Source organism: Canis aureus, chromosome 5 (assembly GCF_053574225.1).
Source record: "Canis aureus isolate CA01 chromosome 5, VMU_Caureus_v.1.0, whole genome shotgun sequence".
NCBI classification, from domain to species: domain Eukaryota; kingdom Metazoa; phylum Chordata; class Mammalia; order Carnivora; family Canidae; genus Canis; species Canis aureus.
Genome location: NC_135615.1, coordinates 8,364,404 through 8,383,345, shown reverse-complemented (window position 1 = coordinate 8,383,345; position 18,942 = coordinate 8,364,404). Strand labels below are relative to the sequence as shown.

At 44.5% G+C, this 18,942-nt stretch overlaps 1 protein-coding gene across 13 annotated transcripts in view; it reads left to right on the top strand.

The window, feature by feature from the left end:
• Positions 1–18,942, top strand: part of KIAA1217 (KIAA1217 ortholog) — a 433,991-nt gene that overhangs the window by 289,104 nt on the left and 125,945 nt on the right. For all 13 annotated transcript variants that reach the window (XM_077896782.1, XM_077896784.1, XM_077896783.1 and 10 more), the window contains one exon: positions 8,973–9,171. In XM_077896782.1, coding sequence (XP_077752908.1) covers positions 8,973–9,171 — 199 coding nt within the window. The remainder of the gene's footprint in view (positions 1–8,972; positions 9,172–18,942) is intronic.

Genomic DNA, 18,942 nt, shown 5'->3' with positions numbered 1-18,942 from the left:
TCTTGAAGTAATGAAAAAGCATCATTTTCTGCCCCAGGCACCCTTGTTATTTGTTTCTTGGCATCCATGGAAGGGGGCTTTGTATGATGAGAGGGGGTTGGTGGAGGGGTCTGGCGTGGCTTGCATGGTGCAGTGCTCTGCCTGCCTCGCCCTGTGGATGCCTGTGGCTGGTTCTAGCCAGGGAGGCAGTGGCCACTGACTACTTGGCATCGCTGCCTTTTCATCTTTCTGATCTGATAATGAAGTAACACACACGGGGAAGGAAAACGTGGAAACAAAAAACACAGTTGTACTTTGCTCAACTGCTGAATCGTCTGATTTTCCTCCAGACCAAACATCTTTGTTTTCACAGGTGAAAATCATGAAAAATGTCTGGGTACTCTTTTGGTGGAAAAAGGGAAGAAAAGGTTGAAATATTACCCTTGAAGAAACAGGGTATAAACTCAGTTTATCAAGGATAACTCATCAAAATAAATCCCAGAGAAAATGCTTTCCCACCTTATGTGCAAGCTGAGGAAGGGAAGTACTGATTTTTTAGAACTAAACTTAAGACAGGAGAAACTTCTAAGAATCTCAGGTATGCACAGCTGGAAGGTGGCATTAGAGTGGGGTTTGTGCAGATATGTCTTTCTGGTCGTAAGGCCCAGGAGTTCCTGATTACTGGTAAAGCTGGCATATATCCACATGCTGCTCACATGGCACGCAGATGGGCACTGAGCAATCAATTGTGTGTATGTTTATACTATACTCATAGCAGGACCACGTGGTACCTGTACTCAAGTTTTCTATTGAAAATAAAAGTTGATTTCTTCTCTAAGTCGTGAACACCAGACCCACCCTAAAGTTTCATAATTATTACAGAACCAAGTCATTCTCTCTTACATTTGTACTATAGTGCTCACATCCAGCTGTCATATTCTAGAACAGTGGGTGTCCTCTGTCTATTCCCCAGGTTGGCCATCAGCATAGGAACGACTCTGAGGAGATAAGGGCTTGGGTTTTGCTTTTCTGGCCATCCGCCACAGGTGTTGTGGGAAGTAGCCAAGGAGCTTCATGGAACCCAGGCCTGCTGCTTCTGAAAAACACCTGCTTTGCATCCCAGACTCAACTGAAAAAGGCAGGTGGGCCACCTGATGGGAGAGGATGTCAGCCTAGACAAATGCAGCCACCTGGAGTGGGTTTACGTAAGGGCGGAGGCAGGATGGAAGCCAGATATGCCTCAGAGAGCTCTTGTCATTCTCCCTATCCCCAGGCCCAAACCTAGCAGAGGCCTCAGAATTTGAAAATGAGGAGGGGCACCTGGCTGGCTCAGTCAGTGCAGCATGGGACCCTTGATCTTGGGATTGTGAGTTTGAGACCCATGTTGAACATAGATATCACTTAAATGAAAGAAAGGAAGAGAATCTGGAAAAGAAGAGAAAAGAAATTGGAAACAAGGAGAGGCAAAGAAGGGAGGCAAGTGATGGCACTGTGGCTTGTAGAAAGGGCTCTAAGCAAAGGAGACACTTCAACTTTCCTTAGGGACAATCCTTCATTCTCCTGAGGCCAGTGTGAAGCAGGGATGGTAGAGAAAACAGACTTGTGGGGATGATCCATTGTTGTTAACTTCTAATATTTTGCTCCTTGAATCTTTCACAGGAGTACCTAACAACTAGAAAGTTCTCTTCAGTTGGAGTCAGTTTTAAATAGGTTTGAGTTGAAAGCTTCCTAAGTACAAGAAATAGGATTAAAGCATTGGAATGTTGTTATTAAATTAACCGTGTCAGTTGATGAATACAGTTAATCCTTGAACAACTCATAGTTTAGCAGCACTGACCCCCCACACACAGTCAAAAATGTGTGTATAACCTTTCACTCCCCCAGAACTTTATGACCAATGGCCTTCTATTGACTGGAGGCCTTGCCAATAAAGTCGATTAACACATATTTTGTATATGTGTTATATACTGTAGTCTTATAATACCCTAAGCTAAAGAAAAGAAAATATTATAAAGAAAATCATAATGAGGGACGCCTGGGTGGCTCAGTGGTTGAGCACCTCCCTTCAGCCCAGGGCATGATCCTGGAGTCCTGGGATCGAGTCCCACATCGGGCTCCCTGCATGGAGCCTGCTTCTCCCTCTGCCTATGTCTCTGCCTCTCTCTCTCTCTCTCTGTGTGTGTGTCTCTCATGAATAAATAAACAATCTTTAAAAAAATCATAAGGAGAAGAAAATACACTTAGAGTACTGTCCTGTATTTATCCAAAAATATCTGAATATAAGTGGACCTGTACCGTTGAAACCCATTTCAAAGGTCAACTATTAGGATAAGGAGTCATCCCAAATACATTTGCGTGTGAGAAGCATCATATTTCCAAATTCTTTGTGGGAATTGGGCATTAATTAGAATGATGTAAAGCTTCAGTAAGGAGGGATCCCTGGGTGGCGCAGCGGTTTGGCGCCTGCCTTTGGCCCAGGGCGCGATCCTGGAGACCCGGGATTGAATCCCACGTCGGGCTCCCGGTGCATGGAGCCTGCTTCTCCCTCTGCCTGTGTCTCTGCCTCTCTCTCTCTCTCTCTCTCTCTCTGTGACTATCATAAATAAATAAAAAATTAAAAAAAAATTTAAAACTTTAGTAAGGCAATGTTGAGTTTTGTTCAAAATATAACATAATTTGAAGTGACTCGTATAGCCTGACTAACCAGACACCTCACCATTCCCAATGGTTATCATGTTATGTAAAGCTACATTAGCAGGCTTTGTTTTCTGGACTCGGTATTTCAATTTTGACTTTAAGGGGTCCGAAAAATGGGAATGGAAACACATCATCAGTGCCTCTAGCTTTAACTTTCTTTTCTCTTTGGCTTTGGTCTCCAAATACAACAGCATTTCAGAGTAAGAATAAATTTGATCTCCTAGTATAACATAATGCTCATGGTGAACATTTCAGCAAATATTTGTTCATGATGATAGAATGTAAGTATGGCAGTCTTTTAAAAATTAATGCTGTGCAACTGTGTTGCATGTGCTTGAAGTCGTAAATGTAGAAAGTTAGATCCTAGTGCTAGTTAAGCTGCATATCTCTATCTAGCAAATGCAATAGGGTAAATAATTTGAAGGAAATCTCAATAAGCAAGCATTTTTTTTCTCAATGGTGACCAGTATCATGAGTTGCAATGAGGTTTAAATGAGAATCCCATATGACAGTCACAGTGCAGCAGGCAGCAGTTCTTTCATTCCTGGCTCTCTCCCCTCACTTCTCCATCAGGAGGAGAATCTTCCCAGAGGACCAGTCTGCACATGTTATAGATGAAACAGAGAGGGGACCTGCAGGAAGCCTGTTACCCCAGGATCACTTGGTGATAGAAAGCCCTCCAAGAAGGGAAGAGTAGAAAGGATGATTGGAGTTCAGGTGGCCTGGTTTAACAAGCCACGCCTTTGTGCATGACCCCAAATGACTTCTCTGGGTTTGTAGGTTTGGGGTCACCTGGGGATTTGGGGAAAACATCTAGAAAGTTGTAAAAGAAACAAAGGGAGATGGGTTGGTATCATGATTCCCCATGAAGTACAGAGGGAAACCCAACCTTCCAAACCCTTGAATCCTACTCCTATGGCTCTCGTATCATTACTACCATTCACTGCTCCACACGTCTTCCCCAGAGAGGGGCAGCTCTCTGCTCAGAAGGTTAAGGTAGAGGCTCCAAATGCCATTCTGTAGACAATGCCTAGGGAGAAAAGGCTTGGCCTGAGCCAAAATGAGAATAACTCCCAATGTAAAGACTTTTTTAGTAGGCCAAATCTGAAATTGTGTGAGTATCCTGTCCCCCTTTTTTGCTGTTAAAATAACTCCTTTCCCCTGGGGATCCCTGGGTGGCTCAGCGGTTTAACGCCTGCCTTTGACCCAGGGTGTGATCCTGGAGTCCCAGGATCAAGTCCCATGTCGGACTCCTTCCATGGAGCCTGATTCTCCCTCTGCCTCTCTCTCTCTCTCTCTCTCTCTCTCTCTGTCTCTCATGAGTAAATAAATAAAATCTTAAAAAATATATATCTCCTTTCCCATGTAATAATGATACCACACACAGTAACAATTTCAGTAGAGGGGACATATTTGGGTGCCCCTAACTTTGTGAAATACCATCTTAGGAACTCTATATCATAACCTCTTCCCATAATTTTTGAAAAGAGAGTTTCATCTGTGAAATACATATATGTACTGCTGATATTATAAATGTGCTAGCGTCATAACAGCCCAAGGTACGGAGCTGTTAGAACTGATCTGTATCAGTAGTGGCTTGCTTGCAAGGCACAACGTTGTCTCAAACTAGTTCAAGAACAAAAATGGAACTAAGTAGAAGGAATTAATGGGAAAGGCCCCTCATTGTGCTGGAATCGGGAACTGGGATGCCCAGTGGGCCAGAGAGCTGCTCTCCATCTTTCGGCTCATGGGGATCTCTTAGCTCTCTTTTCCTGAACAGATCTGTCTCATCCTTCCTCTGAATTCTCTGTTTCACATTTCCTGTCCATTTCAGACACAACTTCATGTGACCTCACATTTCTAATTCTCATTCAACACTAATAAAATAGCTCCTTTGTCCCAGGTCTCCGTTTTTCAGAGAGAGACTATAATGGGCCCAGTCAAGATCAGGTGTGGCTACTGCTTGGTCCAGTCAGCTGAGACTGGGTTGGGAGTGGGTGACTCTGCACTTAGCTGCTCAAAGCAGCATATGCTTGAAAGTAAAAAAGGGGGTTTCTACTAATAATCACCCCGGGACAACAGGTGCAAAGCAGGACTGTCCCAGGGTAGCTGCAATGCATGTCCTTCCCCCTCCCCTCAATATGGGACTGGGGCTTATCCAAGTGGGCAGGGAGGAATTCCTCAGGGAAGGAGGACATATCTTGGAGACAGGAACTCTTTCAAAGATCATTGAGCATCAAGTAAAATAATAAATGTGACACTTTTTCATGAATTAGCAGGAGGCAAAATCCTGCCCTGAGGTTGCCTATAGAAAAACACAACTGGGGGAGGTGCCTGGGTGGCTCAGTCGGTTGGGCGTCTGCCTTCAGCTCAGGTCATGATCCCAGGGTCCTGGGATTGAGCTCCACATCAGGCTCCCTGCTCAGCGGGGAGCCTGCTTCTCCCTCTCCCTCCACAGCTCCTCCTGCTTGTGCTCTCTCACTCTCCATCTCATACATAAAAATTTTAATAAAATAAAATAAAATAAATAAAATAAAATAAAATAAAATAAAATAAAATCTTAGTCTTTTATTTAAAGAAAAAACACAACTCGGTAGTCAGCTACTTTGGATTATGTATCTGTTAGTTCAGTTGAGAGACAGACAGGGGAAAATGTCCCTTGAGAGGGCAGCAGTTGTCCCACTTTCTCCTCCTGGCTGCCCCCTAGTGCACAGACACCTGAGAACACGGGTGTGTGACTTAGCTCAGGGCGTCCCTTAGCACCTGTTCAGTCATGTCTTCCTCCCCTCTTCCCACCGCGGTCCACTCTTCGATGCCAGCAGTTATTCCCTAAACCCCTTCTGCATTCACAGTGACATACCTCTTCGCTCTTTTCATCCCACTGTTAGGTGTCTGTTATCCTTGGCCCCAAAATATACCTTAAATGCGTTAGGAGCTCAGGAACCACATGCAGCGCTCCTGACCCCAGGAGCCTCGCACTGTGCTGAGTACAGGGTCCCTGTTCCAAATGCTTTTTGACTTTTCTTTTCTCCTGTAGCAAATCACAGAGTATCTGACATTCGTTAGTGTCAGCAATTTCTATTGTCTTTTCTCTGCACTAAATGATGTCTTAGCAGCGAGCTGGCGTCAAGGGAGGGGACCCTGTGAGGCGATTGCTAATATGCAATGATAGTTTGCAGGGGGAAAGTGAATGATATGAAATAAAAGAGGGGACATTTATATTTGGAACTAAGTAGCTATGTAAGGAAGTTTTTTTTTTAAAGATTAGCCCTTACATCTCTATTTTTATACATATTACCACCACGATGACCCTGAACAAGAAATAGAAATTTGATTCTGACTTTCTTCAAGGATTATTGCCTTTTGCAATGGAAAATGACAATTCATCAAATGTATTATATCTGCCCTGGGCTGCAAAGTTGACCAAATGGTAGAGGCCATGAACGTGGCCCCGCTGCTTAAAGTAATATTATTTCTTGGCTATTTTGCTAAACTGAGTGTGTAGTCTTTTTTTTTTTTTTTTTTTTAATCAAGTCAGAGTGAAGACATTTTCCCTTGATATTCTGCTGAGTGTAGCAACCAGGTAGCTACTTCATTGAAGACCATATGAATTTATCTAGGTCTTGGCAGGCCAGGCAGTGATTTAGGGATGATTTTTCTAATCAAGTTATATGTTCACCAAGTGCCAAAGCCAGATCCCAATGTTTATTACAGAAGCAGTCTTTATGGAAAATAAATCTGGCAATAAACCACTTTGGGAGCTTGCACAGAAAAATTAAGCCAAAGAGACAATTAACTGTTAATGGGTGTCCTCTCCGGCATGTAATGTGAGCTGAGAGTTTCCTATGGAACACCCAGGCTGGTCCTCTCCCTGAAGCCACATCCCGCTCTTAAGGGTGTGCACAGATCTATGTGCTGATCCTGTTCCGGTTTTCCTCTGCGGAAGGTCTTGAGAGGTGTATCAAGGAGCAGGGGTGTAGATAATGCAATAGTGCTCCTGCCAAGAGGGGTCTCCTTGTATCCTTAGTAGCAAGAGAGAGGGGAAAGAAGCTGACCATTCTATCCTCAAAAGGGTTCCCTAATGTATCAGGCTACCTAATTTTCAGTGTACCTTGGTCCAAAAATCATTAAGAATTTCAAGACAGGGGTGCCTGGGTGGCTCAGTTAGTTAAGCATCCAACTCTTGATTTTAGCTTCAGGACATGATGTCAGGATTGTGAGATTAAGCCCCACATCTGGCTCTGTGCTGAGCAGGGAACCTGCTTAAGATTCTCTCTCCCTCCCTCCCTACCCTTTCCCTCCTTCTCTCCCTCTTCCTCCCCACCCCACATATTCTCTCTCTCTAAAAAGAAAGAAAGAAAAGAAAGAAAAAGAAAAAGAAAGGAAGAAAGCAAGAAAGAAAAAAAAAGAAAGAAAGAAAGAAAAAGAATTTCAAGATAGCCACAGTAGAGCATGAATCCAAGCATGGAACCCTTTTAAGTGTGGGGCCCTGTATGGGGCATAGGTTGTACACCCATGAAGCTGCTCTTGCCTTGAGAGGTAAATGCTTTGGTGCTTAACTTCAAAATGCAGTGGCCTCCTTAGGAAGACTCAAAGGAAATTAAGGAATGCAAACAAACCAAGAAACTAGCTACCGTGGCCTGCCAATAGCCCAGCACTAGCCCCTCAGCACCTTTAGCATCTTAGTAAGAGAAAACTCGCCTGCCTGATGCATTCTGATCAGTTTGCCTTCCAGAAGGTGCCTGGGATCATGTAATGCCAGTCACGGTGGGCAGTGCGAGAGGGGAGAGCTGAGATAATGTGTTCATTCAGCCTAATCCCCTATTTCGCTGACTCCTTTTCTCTGACCATCCACGGGTATAATCTCCGACCTCTACACGCTAGTTCAAGTGATCCTCTAAAAAATGTATCTGATCCTGGCCCCCTCATGCCTTTCCCTGCCTAAAATGCCTCCACGAAGTTCTGGTACCTTCAAATTCAGTTGAGCGCCCTCATTTTGACCCCACAGCTGTGTGTGAGCTGATCTCTGTTGGACATCCACTCACCCCAGCAAGTCTCCAGTGCTTGCCACTTCTTTCTGCATCAGGGACTTTGCATTGGCCACCCCTCAACCTGGAGTGTCTTTCCCTCTTTTTATCCCTACCCTCTGGCTGACCACCTCCTCCCACCTTACCTCTTCCTTGAGAACACAGTTGACGTGTCTTTCCGACTTCTCCGCTCAAGTACCCCACTCCCACCAGTTGGACTTAACATAGTCTCACCACGGCTTTACCTTTGTCTTTGTTGTTGGTCCCCTGGTGAGACTATGAGCACCATGAGGCCAGAGGCAAGTCTGTTTTGTGCATCATTCTGGCCCCAGTACCTAGCACAGTGCCTGGAACATAGTGGGTACTCAATATGTGTCTGTTGGAAGGATGAATGGATGTACCCACACAGTTCCTCATTTACACATCATTATACACTATCTTGTGCTGTTTTGTGCCTTTCACTAATTGCACCAATTAGTTCTGAAACTCTTTGACGTCGGGCAGCATGTTGTCTGTTTTTCTCCATTTCCCACAATGCTCAACCAATAGTCCATGTTCAAGGAATGTTCTTGACTAATGGATTATGAGCATCTTACACATGAAATTGCCTTCCACTACAGTACAGATAATTAAAAGTTCAGTTATGTGTCGTGTGTGTGCAAGTTATTCTAGGTCCTTTCTGCCGATTGTTGAGGTAAGTAATAACCAAAGCTAAACATAATCTTACCTATGGGATTTCTGTCTCAAAGGAAAAAATGTAACTGTGATATAAATGTCTCCCTCACAATCTTGGTTTACTGATTTTGGAAGCAGTCTTAATGTAAGACTTTAAAGGACTGGTTGTGTTCACTTTATTGTGTTGTGAATGCCTCATCCATTTAGGTATATATAAACGTGTACAATCCCATCTGTTGTCATAACAACCGTTAAAATTTGTCTGGCCAAAGGAATTGATTTGCCATCATTCTTTCCTAGGATGTGGCTCATCCTCAATTCCTTGTTCAAGCTGACATTTGTACAGTAGATGCGCAGTGATAAAAATCTTAATGGACTACTCAGGGACAATGTGGGGTGTGTTTTTTTCCAGTAACTTTCACAATTGATACTTTGACCCACTGGATCTTCAGTTTTCTGGGTCCAGTCACTCTGATGGATTTTTCCCCTGCCATACTGTTGGCCCAGATTGGCAGACCTTGATGATATTGAAAACGTTTTCAGCATAATTAATAGTCATTTATTTTCCTACTTTCTTTCAAATGCCTTTTGCAGACAAGAAGCCCCAAACTGTCTCATAGTCCCCAGCCTCCCAATTTGGGTGACCCAGTCGAGCATTTATCAGAGACGTCTGGTGATTCTTTGGAAGCCATGTCTGAGGGAGAAGTTCCAAGTCCTTTTTCCAGAGGCAGCCGAACTCGAGCAAGTCTTCCAGTGGTGAGGTCAACCAACCAGACAAAAGAGAGATCTCTAGGTAAGCCTCAGAGGGCAGTTTCCAATGCCCCTTTTTTACTGCGTATATACATTTTTATACTTCTGAACATATATGCCTGCATCCAAATGTTAATTAGGTCTTTTTTTGTGAAAACACAAGTACTACGACACTTGACTAATTTAACAGCAAGCTGAGGAAATAGCATGTCCAAGCTGTCTTTTGGCCCAGGCTCTGTGACAGTGAAACCATAAACACAGGGCTATTCCCACCACCGCATGGAAGGATGGAGGGGCTCGGCATGTGTTTGGCATAGCTTTTCCTTTCAACAAGCATTTAAGGAAAGCAGAAGGATTCTATTGTTCTGCCTTTACCACTTATCATTTGCTCTTTTATATTGGAAATTCAATTTCTGTCTCACTTTACTTTAAAAAAATGTTTTGGCCTTTAACAAAATGTACAGTTCATAAGGATTTAGACCTCTCTGCCGATTTCATAAGCTTAACCAGCTGTTTCAATGTTCCAGACCAGTACTTATTTTTGCAGATCGTTGGGGTCATGGGGTAAGAGGGTACAGGAACAGGATCAGCCCACAAAAGGCTTCAGGGTCTGGCGTCTACAGAAGATAGCAAAGTGATGCCACATAAAACTTAGCAAATGCCTTGCTTGGAGGAGAAAAGAGCTGAAAGCTTTGGGGAGGAATGCTGATTGTTCCCTTGGTTGCAGATTATAGGAAGACTGGTTGCAAACATTGTCCTTGCTGCCCACCCCCCCAAAAGAAAACCCCAAACTATTGTTATTTGTATTATCAATGTTACATTTTAACATTAAATTTTATATAGTTCACTTTAGATTACTAATCCAGGGCCCTCATTTTACCAATGAGAGAAGAAAGCAGCAAAGAACAATCTGCTTTTTTCTTTTCTTGCTTTTTGGTTTTGGGGGGTTTGTTTTTGTTTTTGTTTTTGTTTTGAAGTCACACGGTTGATGGCTGAAGTGGGCCTCCAGTTCCTATTTAGTCTCCCGTACAATTGAAGGAGTGGGACACACAGGGGTGTGATACACCCGAGGAACATCCTGGGCCAGGACAGGGTCAAGACAACACAGGGACACAGGCTTCCACACCTAGCCCCAGGCTGGAGCCTTCCAACTGCTTGACGCAGTGCTGTACTCTGTCCCGCTCTGCCTGAGGGAGCAGGAGCCAATCCGGGAGTGGAATTTCTCCTTTGTGCTTTGCAGGAAATGAGTGAACTGCAGGTCCCTGTAAAGACAGCCTGTGCTTTGCAAAATAAAATGAAGATAGAATAATTGCCTGCATGCCTCCCTCCATACCTGGGGACCACTGAGCCTGAGGGATGATGGCTCCTTTGTCTTGCGGGTGGGAGTTTCCTCTAGCAGCCAAGCAGGGTTGGCAGCAGGGGTAGTTCCTGGCCATGTTCAGGAAGCAAGCCTGGGGCAGAGAGGCTGCAGGAGCCAGAGACAACCTTGCCCTAGGAATTGCTGAAGATCACTGGTGTTTTCTCCTGAAGTGGCTGTGCTCCCGCAAAGCGTTCAGCACACCTTGCTGTGACAGTCCTTACGAGCAGAGTCACAGCAGATTAAACAAAAGTGCATCCAAGGTGTTTACTCTTCCAGCTCCAAGAGACACCTTGTGGCCTGTGACTTTTTACAACTCTTGGATAGAAACAGGAATACAGTGAGCAGAGAGGAGAGGAATGAGAAGTTTGCCCAAGCAAGAGGACTCGGTTGGAGGAATGAGGCTGGTGCAGGATCAGGGGGGTTGGTGCTTCCCTTGATCGCCTCTTGGTGGCCAGTTTGGGAATGTCACCCTAGGTGCACCTGGCCTTGTGGTGTAATTCAGTTGAGCCTGGATGGGAAATAAACAGGAAAGTGTGAGTCAGGGAGAGTCTAAACAGAGTCTCTCTGCCAGGGGCCTGGCTCAGCCTTGTGTTCGGGGAAAATCCCGAGTGTGATTTACTTAATATGCACACACAGGCTCCGGGGCAGGGCAGGCTCCCCAGAGAGCCCAGAACCAGGAGCCCTGGGTGTCCCCCAGCACCTGGTGGTGGAGGAGGAGCACAGCTATGACTCCACCTGCCCCAGAGAGGCTTTGGACCAGGTGTGTGTGGTGTGTGTGGGGGGGGGTGGAGCGGGGTTGAGGAAGACAGACTGAGCTGTGACCTCCTGCAGACCCACTGTCCGTGCTCCACAGAACTTTTGGGATCTGGACCCTGTCACTTTATATTCATCTGCAGAATTTCAAGATCTCGCCCTGAAGCTCCGTTGATCCTGTCTTTATTTAAAAATTTTTCATACTTTGTTCATGATGGATTGTTTTTACGTTGCTTTTGACTTGTAAAAAATAACACATGGAAATATTATTTATCTTGATAGCTGCCTTATGGGAGGCCCCTTGAATTATGCCCTTAAGGTAGTGCCTCACTCTCTTCACCCCGGTGGCTGCCCCATGTGTCACCCCTGGAACAGCACGCCTGCCATCCGTAGGGTCTGTGGCCCCAGAGCCCGGAGTGAGTCCGAGCCTCTTCATGTTTACAAGGAGCCCCCAGCACAGGCTGCACTGGGGGTGGCGGTGGGGGGGGGTGTCTGGGTGACTCGAGAGTGGGGCTGGGACTGCACAGCCTCCTCAGACCTCTCTGGCACCCTGGAGGGGAAGAGACCTGCTCTCACCTCAGCAGCCTGTGCCTGGAGATAAACCTGTCTGCTTAATCATTTTTCCACCTGACTGATTCCTCCTTTCTATCACATTAGCGTATTTAGGAGGAGCCCAGGGGGACTGGGCATGGGGCATGGGACATGGTGTATGTCGCCTGTCTCGGAGTCTTTCAGAAGACATGGAGGCCAGAGAAGGACGGTGTGGGGGGTGCCCCAAGGTGTCATTCAGCACAGGGAAGTTAGTTAGACCTCCTTGGTGTCTGTGTAACAAGCCCCCTGCGTGCAGGATGCGAGCCTCCCGTCAGGGAGAGGGCCCTGGGACTGCAGGCATGGCCAAATGATGGCAAAACCCACAAGTCCATTCCTAAGCGGCAGCCAAAATTAGCCTCTCGTGGAGATTCACAAAGCAGGAGAGTGAGGAAAGAAAGTTGTGATTCCCAACACGCCCAGGTTCCTACGACGTGCCCACCCTGTGTGCTCACCCCTGCAGTGGTGGAGGAGTCTGTGCCCTCTGCCCCTCCACCCGTCCACGGCTCAGATGACATCTTTCTCGGTGGAACTGATCCTACTGCTCCTTCCCTCTGTCTTCAGTGAAAATAGAGAGGACTGGGAGAGAGGAAGTCTACAAAATAAAACCGCTTTGCAGTGGAGCTCGGTTTTAGAACTCCACTTTTTTCATTTCCATGAAAAACTGCCCCGCTGATATTAGGCCTGGGTCTTAATGAGTCCTTTGCTTTTAATCATGGCCATCTTATGAATGCCTGTCTGGAATGTGACCCTGGGCAAGGGCTGGGGTCTGGCCGCTCCACCGCCTGGCTTTGGGGAAAGGGTAGCCACAAGATGTTCCCACCCTTCTGGGTGCCCTCAGGAATTTGAAAATAAAACTCCTGTGAAAACAAGAACAGCAGTAGCAACTTCCTCCAAGCTGCAGCCAGATGCCTTTGTTGACTGTATTCTGAATGGTGAGCGACAGGAAAAAGACCTCCCAAACCAGCCCAGCAGCCAGAGGTGTTGCCACTTCTGGAACAAATCTCCTCCTCAAGACTCAGCCTCAATAAACAACGATTTTAAATGGCTTGGGAGGATTTTAGATTAATTAAGCGAGAATTTTCTCGGTGCATGTGAATCACTGAGCATCTCTATGTTCTTTTATTCCAAAATGGTGACAATGAGGGTAGGGTGCTCATTCTGTGACAACACTTTCAGTGGGGAGGGGGGGGAGGGGGGGAAGGTTCGAGCTTACCAGAATCTTCCCTCCTGTGCACAAGAGTAGGAGGTTCAGGCAAAGGGTTGAAGAAACCACCCCCATCTACGAAGTGGGCCAGGGCAGAGACTCGAAGACTCGCATTTGAGTACTCGATTGTTTGAGCATGAAGGGTTAGCCCTTGGATAGTTGAAAGAGAAATAAATTTCAGACAAATGTTAAGAAGGGCTGCTCTATAGAGTAAGTGCAACATTTATGAAATTTGTTTTCTTAAGCACCAGGAGTGATTGAAATGTGATATAAAAACAAGAATTTACAGAGAGTTTTCAAAGCAGATCAATAGTTTTGGGGCACATTCCAGATCTTTTTAGGGGACAACCCTAAAAGGAGACCCTAAAAGGAGAGTGGGGTTTTTTTGTATATTTTTTATTGGAGTTCGATTTGCCTACATATAGCATAACACCCAGTGCTCATCCCATCAAGTGCCCTCCTCAGTGCCCGTCACCCAGTCACCCGGTCCCCCCTCCCACTTCCCCTTCCACTACCTCTTGTTCGTTTTCCAGAGTTAGGAGTCTCTCTTGTTCTGTCTCCCTCACTGATATTTCCCACTCATTTTAGCAGAGTGCTTTCTCTAGCGTGGAACTAAGTGGACAGGCATGGGTGGGTATGGTGGTTGACTGGCGTCGTCCACTCCAGCCTTCCTTCACTCCGGGGGGCTGGAATGCACAGTCATTCCAGAATATCAGATGTTCTGGGTTCCAAAAGTAGGGAGGGACCAAGGCATTTGTGGAGGCTTTTGGATTTTCTGTAGCGTCATTTGTCATTGTCCCAGGGACATTGTGGTCACTGAAGCTTATGTTGAGAGTCAAAATGCAAGGCATCCCATTTTTCTAGTGCCAAGGACACAAGTGTGGCCTGCAGTGAGTCTCTGACCACACGAATAGCTTCCTGCTCAAGGCAGCAAGTCTTGGACTCACAGCAGTCCAGGGTGGCAGGAAGCTTCCTCATTGTCAAACAGGTCCTGCGGTGTCCCAGTGCTACAGTGAAAATTCAGCCCAACGATGGTGCAAGCCATTTAATAAATCTGTTTTCACGTAAGTTAACCAGAGTCAGGTCAGGCTCTGCAAGTGAACCCTGACTGGCACACATGAACTGATTTCCTGTATTTGTAGAATACAATATATTTGTGGAATGTCCCCTGTTCCTCATGTTTCTGAAAATATAAAGACCAGCAGGTACAAACTGATGACTTCTAGAGACTTGGCAGTGAACTGGAGAATGGCCTGCCAATATAGGTGTTTTCGACCATGTTTCTTAGAACTTTAGAGTTCTGTGGAGTTTTCTCACGAAATATTGGAGTTTTATATAAGATTTCATTTGAAAGTGAGCTGTGCTGAACTGCTCTCTCTCTCTTTCTTTCTCTTTATCTCTCTCTTTGTCTCTCTGTGTGTGTCTCTGTCTCTCTCTGTCTCTCTCTCTCTCTCTCTCTTGCACACACACACACACACACACACACACACTAAAAGCATCAATAGACCAGGCATGGGGGAAGGAAAAAAGAGAAGGGATTATGAAGAAATTTCCTCTATACAACAGAAGTCCTTGAGTACTTTAATTTGGCTACATTGAGTGAGTCAAAAGGATTGCCTCCTAGTTTGCTTGCACTCGATGGAATGAATGTCCCGAAATGTAGATTTTCGTAAACTGCATCGACTCTTAAGCTAAGAAAAAAGATGAGGTTGGGGCTGGGAATTAACCACTGAAAGGAATTTTTCAAGAAATCCTCTGGTATACTGATGCATGGTTTTGCAATGCGAGTAATTGTTCCCAATTTTCCTTCATAAGCTTGGGTTTTCATATATGAGGTTTTCTGAAAGAAGGGAATATACTTATCCAAGCTTACCCTCTTGGCTTTCATTTCATCCATAAGAAAGAATGTTCTTGTAAAAGATGACTGTGTAGATTCATGGTTGGTTTGTGTTTATTTTGTTTTCTTTCTTAAGTTTTTATTTATTTGAGAGAAAAAGAGAGTGTGAGAGCTTGAGGCGGGGGGGAAGGGTAGAGGGAGAAGCAGGAGCCCAACTCGGGGCTGGACCCCAAGACCCCGAGATCATGACCTGAGCCAAAGTCAGACGCTTTACCGACTGAGCCACCCAGGTGCTCCTTGTGCTTATTTTAAAAAATGAAGTTCATCAGATGTCTTTCGAAATCTCTTGCTGTTAACTCCTGGGTTGAAACCCTTTAACAGATTTTTCAGACTTCAAAGAAAGCATTTAGTTAATAGGATATGTGAGGAGATTTGTGCCTTTGAACAATATCTTGAAGGTATTTTGCAGACAGGATGCAGATAAGAAAAACATCAACCAGAGTGATAGATGTGATGGCTTCTAAGGATCACAGCCCTCCCCAGCCACCGCCGTTATTCTACAGGGCCTGTCTTTGGTTAGGTGGTAACAAAGAGGGGTCTTGGAGAAGACTTGGGGTCTGCCATTTCTGTTTCCCCCTGTACAACTGGAGTGTTGCCAAACCTAGATTTTGCAGGTCATCTTCTGGAAAGTTTACATAAAACATTTGGATACTCCAGGTGGAGCTATGGGGTTAGATAACTAGAAAGATGACTTACATTTCCAAAGCTATTTTAGGAGATCAACCTTCCCGTAAGCAAGTATGAAATCTCTCTTTCTCTCAAAGCTGTGATACCCCAGCCTAACCCAGACACCTAGAAAATGTTTTTGCCTTCTTTTCTGATGTTAAAAAATACTCTTATTCAAAAAAGAACCCTTCATCAGGTTTCACAAGGCAACAGAAGAAAGTAAGGCAAGATTTATCTGTTATTTATATCTCTCTACATCCAAAATAGATTTGATTGGGCTCATTCAAAGACAATAAAAGTATATAAGAACCATTAAAACAAGAATTAACACAAGTAGCAGTTGGGCACAAAATGTGTGCCAGAAAAATTAAGATAGGGATAATTGCTGTAATTGCAGCCAAGACAAAAATAAATAAATAAAAAAAAGAAGATAAAAGGGGAAATTTAATGAGTCAAGTGGATTCCATTATTTAAAAGCAGGTTTGTACCAGCTCATTAGAAAGAAGAGTCTAAAGCATTATAACCTGAGAATTCCTGCCTCTTGATGTTGTTGACAACATATTATGTAATAGACAGTTCTATGTAATAACAGTTGTTTTATGAAAGTTTTTCATATTGCTACATAAAAATTCAAAATCCCAGGACCCCATATGAAGCCACACTGTTAGGAGGCACATTTTCTTGGACTCTGCAGGTTTCTGGTGATCTCATCTGATATGCAGGTAGAGTTGATACAGTTTCGATAGTTGACCTGGCCCTTAGGTGATTGGCTCTTGACCACTCATTATCTCATCAGGGTGGGTAACTGCAGCTGGAAGGGAAATTTTGAGGGGCAGGTCATGGCTGAAGGTTTGAATGACAAAAGAGACTTAGAGAAGGAATGGGAGAGATTCCTCTCTCCCATCACCCCCATGGAGGCAAAATTCCAAATTTTTAATGTGTTCTAATAATACTAGCTGTTACTCTATACTCTCTCCAGGAATGAGTTTGGGAGTATCTGAATTCAGAGGATGTATTCTAATGTGCCCTGCTATGGTTTGGTTGGAATAAGAGATGAGACGTTAAGAGATGTTGCCTGAACTATGCTTTGGGGGAAAGATTTAGTTAATCTGTCTCTTTTGTTTTCCTTTACTGTGAAAACTCAACGTAAGAATTCGTTGCCTGTGTCTCACTATTTTTTGGTAAATGAAGATTCATTACACACTTCAAAGTTTCTTGCCAAGTTAATTTGTTCTTAAAAGCTGACTTTAAAATATAACCCTTTACATTCATCGAATTCTATAAGAATTCCCACACATTTTTTGCATCAGCCTTTAAAGAATATTCTGTGAAACACTGAAAACAATATGAAGATGCAAGCTAGCTTTCTGTCATACACCCAAATAGAACTCCATCCTAGGTGGTGTCATTCTAGCCGTGGCCTCCAGAGGGCTGCCCACTGACATCTGGAAACAGATTTTTTGGCAGCTTCTTGTATTTCAGGCAGAGTATGAGAACATAGGAAGGTACCGGTTCTGCACTGCTAGAGGGTAGACATATGTCTGCTTTGGCGAAAGAACTGGTGAATTCCTGTCCATATTTTTTGAGTTTGCTCTGGGATATGGGATTACAAGTAAACAGCCTTGAAGCGTGGAGATGATGTTCTGTGTGGACCACCAGTGGACTCGCTCTCCATCCAGAAGCTTCTTTGGAAATGACAGCCAGCCCAGCGAGCCCTGAGGCACCCCTCCAATGGTGTTTAGCCTCTTGTCAGTCTGAACCACCTTCCTAGGGGCTGTTATTGGCTGAATGATACCCTTCCCTCCCCACTTATAAGAAGAGAAGGTAAAGACACAGGTAAAACAGGTATAGAGAAAGACCATGCAAAGACACAGGGAGAAGGTGCCATCCTCAAGCCAAGAAGAGAAGCCTCAGAAGGTAACAGCTCTGCCACCACCTTGATCTCAGACTTCTATCCTCCAGAACTGTAAGAAAATAAACTTGCATTGTAAAGCTCCCCAGTCTGTGAGACTTGGTTACAGCCACCCAGCAGACCTATGCAGGGCTCAGGACACCTTTTTTCTTCCTACCTTTTTTCTCATTTGAGGGTATAGTCAGCCTTATGGTAGTTGCCACAAACCTTAAATGTTTCTTTCTTCAAGGCAGGACAATTAGATTTGTCAAGTTTTCTGTTTATTTTAGTTAGCCTTTGCACAGTGCACTGACTTGGTTTCTTGACATTGTAAGGGAAAATTAAAAAACCTTTGGTATAGATTCAGCTGCTTCTTTTTTTTTTTAGTGATTTTATTTATTTACTTATGACAGACACAGAGAGAGAGGCAGAGACACAGGCAGAGGGAGAAGCAGGCTCCCTGCAAGGAGCCCGATACGGAACTCGATCCTGGGACCCTGGGATCACGACCTGAGCCAAAGGCAGACGCTCAACCACTGAGCCACCCAGGTGTCTCCAGACTCAGCTTCTGTTACTACTTTTCTGTTTCACATTTCTCAAGCCCTATCCTCCAGTTTAGAAAATGAAAGTTGTTTGACATCTAATTGTATCCCAAGAAAAGCTCCTAATTTCATCATGCTGAGTTTGAATTCTCAAAAATTTGGTTAATGTCATTAAAAATGGTACTTCCACCAACTTTTCACTTTTAGAATTTTTCTAAGGTGTTAATTGGCTTTCAGACATCTCTGGCTACATGTCTCCCAGTAGCATAAAGCTAAACATGATCAAAATAAATCTTTCATTTCTTTTCCCCCACATGTTTTGCTTACTTCCCAGTTTTTTTTTCTCCATTTATATATTTATGCATTTATTAAGAAGCTATTCAGTTTCTGGCACTGTTAAGGGTGCCATGGTGAGTTATTTAGAAAATATATGAAATCTGGTTCTTGTATTTGAGGAAATTTCAGTATAACTAAAGACACATGGTAGCTATGTAGGGACTTTAAAATATACATAAATCAGACTACACACATGAAGCCGTGGGTACACCAGGCCATTCTGCCTCCTGACTGTTCCAGGGGTCCAGTCTCCCACCTCAGAAACCATGCCCATGCTGTTCTCTTTGCTTGGATCCAGTTCCTCACACCTGGCACCCCCACATCTGCACGACCCCCTCCCCTCTGCTCATCAGAGAGAGCCCTGCCCTGAGTAAGATCGTACCTACTCTGCTGGTCTCTATCCACTTACCCTTCTGCATTCTTTCTCATGACGCTTCTCATTGAAGACAGTGGTTCTTAAACATTAGCAGCGAACTTGTGAAAGCACACAATTCTGACTCTGCTTCTTGGGTTTCTGATTCAGTGGATCTAAGGCGGGACCCCAAAATATGCAGCTCTAACAAGTTCCCAAGTG